General features: G+C 57.3%; 1 protein-coding gene across 2 annotated transcripts; it reads right to left on the minus strand.

Moving 5' to 3' along the window:
- Window positions 1-3,745: 3,745 nt before the first annotated feature.
- On the minus strand, window positions 3,746-5,898 carry PRR19 (proline rich 19). 2 transcript variants are annotated; one of them, XM_072607917.1, is made up of 4 exons: window positions 5,811-5,898; window positions 4,699-5,323; window positions 4,336-4,499; window positions 3,746-4,224 (listed from the first exon to the last, which is right to left on the minus strand). In XM_072607917.1, exons 2-4 carry the CDS (start codon window positions 5,315-5,317, stop codon window positions 3,901-3,903), a joined length of 1,107 nt encoding a protein of 368 aa, XP_072464018.1. In that variant the 5' UTR covers window positions 5,318-5,323; window positions 5,811-5,898; the 3' UTR covers window positions 3,746-3,900. The 2 variants fall into 2 exon arrangements, with proteins under 2 accessions (XP_072464018.1, XP_072464017.1); XM_072607916.1 differs by lacking the exon at window positions 5,811-5,898 and having other exon boundaries at window positions 4,699-5,417.
- Between the last annotated feature and the right edge of the window lie 360 nt (window positions 5,899-6,258).

Raw genomic sequence — 6,258 nt, forward strand, 5'->3', positions numbered from 1 at the left:
GCCGGGCCCCTCCTCCGCCCTCCCTCCTCCCCGCCTCCTCTGCGCGGACCTCCGCGGTGCCCACGCTCCTCCTTTGCGCCCCCATCCTTCCCACCAGTCTCTTTATTTCGGCTTCCCGGGCTGCGAGGACCAGACTCCTCCACCGTGCCCAAGCGCCTTCTCTGCGCCCCCATCCGTCTCATCCCTCTTCATCCACTTTGGCCTCCGTGCCCTCTCCCATCACTCCTCACCAGAACCAGACCCTGTCTTCTCTATCCCTCTCCTCCTCTCTGGTCTCCAGGGGTGTGAGGACGGGACTTTTTCACAGCACCAGACCCCACTCCCCTCCCTATATACCTCCTCTTCTAAGTGGACCGCGGGATCCCACCATCCCTCCACCTCTGCGACAGCCTCCGAGGCTGCAAGGGTCTGACTTTAACCCTACCCCCCCCCCCCATCTCTTTTCTATACAACTGAGTTGCGGTTGTCCAGTGGCAGCCCAGCGCCTCGAGAGGAAGAGCTTGTTCCCCTAGACTGTCTTCCGACTCCCTCCTTTTCAGACCCTGGTCCTGATGAGCACCAGATGGGGCCGGACCTTTCCAGGGATCTGAATCTGGAGTCCTGAGGCCTGCTGGCTCTCCTCACCACCACCACCCCTCCTCACCCCCAGCAGCCGGACTAGATGACCTCTGTAGTTCCTTCCAGCTCCCCCACTTTGTCCCCAGAGATCATTCAGCCTTAACCAGTCATTTTACTGAGTGGAAGATGGAGGCCCATGGGGAAAGGATTTCCCCAAAGTCACACACTCTAAGTGGCAGCAAAGCCGGCCAAACTCCCAGCCCCGGACACTTGGGCATGAGGGACTCGGGGGACTCCCTGCCTTCTCCGATGGCCCCTCTGCTTTTTTCTGGATGGACGTTGTGTTTTGGGGGGACATGGTGGGGAAAGCACTCGACCCAGCTGCCCACTACCAGTATGATATTGGGCAGGTAACTTAACCTCTCTAAACTAGAGATAACCATCTGGGCTCTAGCCATCTCACCAGGGTGTGTTGTCAATAACACCCCCTTACACAATTACCAACACTTTCTCCACCCTGGAACCCAGCACACTCTTTTCCTAAAGTCATCCCACTCTGGGATTCTGTTTCCTGGTATGGACTATAGGACTTTCCACTGTGCCAGTGACTCAGAAAATGAGCTAAATAGTCTCCATGCACAAAATTGCCAGCATACCTGTCCAGAGACACCATCATTGTCACCTCCGAACTCTCCCATAACAGGACATTTACCCCCTCTCATCAGGACTAGAGCAAAAGTTTTCAGTTGGTTAGCTTCTGAACCCTTCCATTCCAAAGATTGTGTCCTCCACACAAGGGCCAGATGAAATCTTTTCTTAAAGCACAGGGCCCTCATAACACTCCCCTGCTCCAACTTTCACTGACTTCCTTTTAAGACCAGGCTGAAAAGGAAGGGCTAATCTTGGGCTCAATCCTGCCACTGGCCTGGGAGCTTTTACCTGCTCTGCATCTGACCTGGGCTCATTACCCTGCTGAACACATTCAGTACAGATGTAACATAACCCCAACTGGACCCTCAAGGCAGCCCAGCAACACTTTTACACTTCCCCTATTAATTTGCCATCCCACCCCAGGGTGGATCTTCCAAACCCACCATGGTCACCTTTCTCCCCACCCTCTCAGCTGAGACTTTGTTCCCTATTTTACTGAAAAAATTGGGGCCATGAGCTCCCTCTTTTCCCCTCATCTCACATCACTCAGATGTGAGTGTCTGTTTTCCCCCAGGTGTCACATGAAGAGGGGGGCCCTTCTCCTGACCCAGGCAAACCCCTCTACCTGTACAAGCTACTTCATTCCATCTTACCTACTCCAACAGGCTGCCTCCTCTCTCACTCCCATATCCTCAATCTCTGACCATTGGTTGCTTCCTTATTACCAACAAACATACCCACATCTTCCCCGTCCTCACTTGTCTATCCATCCCTGTTAGCAATGGTCCCATTTCTCTTCTCTTTGTGGCCAAACCCTTTGAGCAAGCCATTTATCACTGATGCCTCTATTTCTTTTCCTCTCATTTCTTAACCCTTACAATCCTGTTTCTGACCAAAGTTACCAATGATCTCTTAGTTGCCAAATCCAGCGGCCTTTTCTCCAGTCGTTCTCCTTGACCTTTCTGCCACCTTTGACACTGTGGCTCACTCTCTTATCTCAAGGTTTCAGGACAGCTCTCTCTCTTCTCTGTCTCCTGCCCCCTGCCTCTCTGACCACTCCCTCTCTATCTCCTTCAGATCATGCCCTTTAACCACAGGTGTCCCTCTGGGCTTTGTCCTGGGTTCTCCGCTCACCCTCCTTACTACCTCACCTGGTGATCTCATCAGCTCCCAGTGACTTAATTATTATCTTCATGGGGATGATTCTCAGATCTACTTATTCAGCTCTAACCTCCAGACTCATATCTTGCAACTCCAGCTAGCTATTAGACATCTCAAACTAGATGTCTCATAACATTCTAAACTCAGCATATCCAGAACTTTCTCCCCACACCTTCCTCCCCCTCACCCCTCACCTTTCTTATTACTGGAAAGGCAACACCATGCTCCCAACCCAGCTGTCATCCTGGACTCCTCACTCTTACCCTCATAGGCAGGCTGTTGCTGAGGACTGTTGGTGTCACTGTTATAGCATCTCCCAAATAGACCCCCTCCTCTCCTCTGCCACTGCCCCTCATCCTCTCCCTGACTACTGCAGTAGCTGCAGGTGGGTCTGCCTCCCTGAAGTCTCTCCCCACTCCTGCCCACTCTCCAATCAGGAACTAAAGAGATTTCTCTAAAATGAAGGTCTGACCATATCACCGCCTACTCAATAAACTCCAAGGGCTCCCTATTGTCTCTAGAATCTAATACAAAATCCTGTTGGACATTCAAAGCCCTTCAGAACCTAGCCCCCTCCTACCTCTCCAGTCTTCTCACTCCTGACTCCTCAATTCGACTTTGTGATTCAGCAACACCAGTTTCCTGGCTGTCCCATGAAGACCCTCTGTCTCTTGGCTCTGGGTGCATCCTTTTGGCCTGTCCCCCAGGCCTGAAACACCCTCTCCCTAACACTCTCTAACTATGACTTTCCTCAAGTCCCAGAAGCCTTTCCCAATTGCACTTAGTTCTGGTGACTGCCCTCTCTGGATTATGCCAATTGATTCTGGTATAGCTTGCATGCAGTTTTCACAGTCTTTCCCCATCAGACTCTGAGCTCCCTGAGGGCTCTTTTTTTATCTGCCGTGCTTGGCACACAGAAGGCCCTGAATGCTTATTGACTGGCCAGTCTTAGGCTGCTACCTCATGGCCCCCTGCTCACCATATTAAGGCCAAAGTTATAGTCCTTGCTTGGCACAGCCCTCAGAACTTAAGAGAGCTGCCAGTCGCAGCCCAGGTAGCTGACTTGGGACCATAGGATTCAGTGCCTCACGGTGGCGATTTTTGGCCCTTTGCCATGTCACTTCATATCACTCTCCTTCACCCGTTCAATGCCCCAGCAAAAATGACCTACTCACCCTTCTTGCCAACTCCCTTCTCCTCTGTGCTCTTAGAATCCCCAGTATCCCCTGAAGCTCTGCTCAGGGATCAATGCCTGTGGGCCTCAGCCCTGACCCTACACTGACTGGAATGCTCACTGCATCCTTCCAGACACCACAAGCTTCTGGGCATGGGCACGCTGGCACTGCTGTCTTTCATCCGCAGGGTCTTCCATGTGTGGAGGTCTTCATACTTTTTATTGAAATTACTGAACATGAAAGGACCAAGAGGGAAAGGGAGCTAATCCTCCCCTGCCCGCTGCCATCTCCCAGAAAGGAGAACACTCTCAACAAGCTTCTTTATGGAGGGGCACGTTGGGGGAGAGCTCCGTCCTCAGTAGAGCCGCATTCGGGGGAAGGTCCAGGGCTCTGGGCTGCTCCTGGACACAAACCAGGGCAATCCAGGCACAGGGGCTGGGGGGCTGGGGCTCCAGTCCAGGGCCTCTGAGTTGGGGAAGCAAGCAGGTGGGTGGGGAGCCCCTCTGGCCCCCCACTGCCAGGGTGGGGCACATGTGGGAGGGGTAGCAGGCAGCCAGATGCTCTTCAGGACATCAAATGATGTCTGGGGGCCCCAAGTCATCTCTCCTCTCTCAGGTCCAAGGATTGGGGGTGGGGGTGAGGGTGAGGGCATCCATGGGTCTGGGGGCAGCACCAGGCTCTATGGGTAGGAATATAGGGAAAGACAGTAGGTATACAGCAACTTACCTTGCCTGTACCCTCAAACACTTTCACCAGCCACCCCCATGTCCCTCAGATGAGAAGGTCTTACCTTCTCAGTGGAAGGTGGGCTTGGGGTGGCCCCCAAGGTAAACACAAGTTCCCTTTTCCCCTTCCTTCTCCTCCTTCTCCTGCTCTCCACCAGGGCCTGTGGATCAGGATGGTCTTGACCCCGGGGCACCATTCCCCACTCCTCTGGGCTTCCAGGCTCTGGCCCTAGCATGAACAAGAGCATAAGCAGCTAAGGCTCCCCTGTCCAGTGAGAACTGGAGAAGTCCCAGACCAAAGGGGCTGATGGAGAAAGGTGGGGAGGAGATGACTGGGCAGCCAGGCATGGGCAGAGCCAGGGGTGCTGGGGCAGAGGGGGGATGTGTGGGGGGGGTGATGAGGCAGGATGAAGGATACTTATCCTCACCTGCTCTCTGTTCCCTCAGGCCCCTAAGGACCTGACTGAGGTCAGGCAGTTCCCCGTAATGGGCCAGCATGGCCCCGAGGATCTCTGCTCGGGTCTCCTGGACTAGGCTGCGCCTAGGGAAGGCCCCGGGAAGACGCAGCTGAACCTGAAGTTCCTCCAGCAGCGCCTGGGGGCTGGGGGGTCCTGGGGTGGGGCTTCTGGGAGCTTCATTCTCTTTGCCCTTGGCTGGCAGGGGGCTGGGCTCCTCTCCCCAGGTGGGGTGCTGCGGGGGTGGTGCTGTGGCTGCCACAGGGTCTGGAGGCTCCCCGGGGGGAGGGCTGTTCGCCTCCTCAACCAGGCCACTCAGCAGTCGGTCCACGTCCAGGGACTTCACCTCGTTGCTCAGGAGGCCCCGGTGTGCCCGGCTCAGCCGGCCTTGGGTGATGACCACAGGCTGGGAGGCAGGGGGGCCCACAGTCGGGTCCCTGGGAGGCCGGGCCCGCGGGGCCCGGGAGCCCCCAGCACCGGGGCCTCTGCTGGCCCTCGCCTGGTTCCGCTCCCGCTTGGTCCTCCGGTGCCGGACGCGGGCCGAGCGGTCAGCCAGCTGCGCTGGGCGGGGGTCCAGCCCCCGGGGCTCCATGGCAGCCTGTGACAGAGCAGGGGGACAGCATGCTCATGGAGACGGGGAACACCTCGGACCACCCCTTTATCTGTCTGGGGCCGGAGGGAGCGCTGGAGCAGGCAGGAGCGGGGAAGATCCCATAGGGCAGGGGCCAGCTGCAGGGACCCGGGGTGCCCGCCGGAGGTCAAAGGCCAGGTGGGGGATGGGAAGAGAAGGGGGGTCAGGGATTAGAGGCTGGGGATGGGGGGGAAGGGAAAGGATCATAGACTGGGGAGGGAGTCCGTGGTTGGGGATCAGAGATGAGAAGAGGTCAGAGGGTAGGGGTCAGGGTCAGAGGTCAGGCTCAGAATTGGGGGCTCAGGGTACTCGTGCAGGGGAGGGGCCAAGGACAAAGGAGAAGGTCAGGGTTTGGGGATCCGGGGGAGGGTGAGGGGTGGCCCAGAGGGGTAGGTTAAAAGAGGAAAGGGCACTGGTGGCCGCGACTCTTCCCCTCTCCACAGGCCGTTCCTACCTCCCCAACCGACCCCCCTCCCCCTCCACGTGACTCGGGGGGAGGGGCCGCTCTCCCGCCCCCGCCACGTGCTCGCGCCTCTCAGTGCCAGCCTCGAACCTCCGAAACCCATCAGTGCGCAGGCGCGCGGGGCGAGCACGGGGCGGGCGCGCAGGCGCAGTGAGGGGTGACAGGCAAGCACGAGACACTGGAAGCACGAGGCCCAGCCCCTGGGGCGCGGGCGCGAGCTCCCTCAGGGGGTGGGGCCTAGGATAGGTTCCCCCCATCCTTCTTTCCCCCGCCTCCCCGAGCCTCGGCCTCCCTCCTCCTGCGCTGATTGGCCCAGAGGGGGTCCTGCCCCCTCCTGAGGGAGTAAGGTAGGCGGAGGGCTCTGGCACGAGAAAGCACGAGAGGGATACTCCTTTCCTCAAGTCTCTTAGAGCTTTAGGTGGTGCAGTGGATAGAGCCC

The sequence above is a fragment of the Notamacropus eugenii genome, chromosome 5 (genome assembly GCF_028372415.1).
Source record: "Notamacropus eugenii isolate mMacEug1 chromosome 5, mMacEug1.pri_v2, whole genome shotgun sequence".
In the NCBI taxonomy this organism is placed as follows: domain Eukaryota; kingdom Metazoa; phylum Chordata; class Mammalia; order Diprotodontia; family Macropodidae; genus Notamacropus; species Notamacropus eugenii.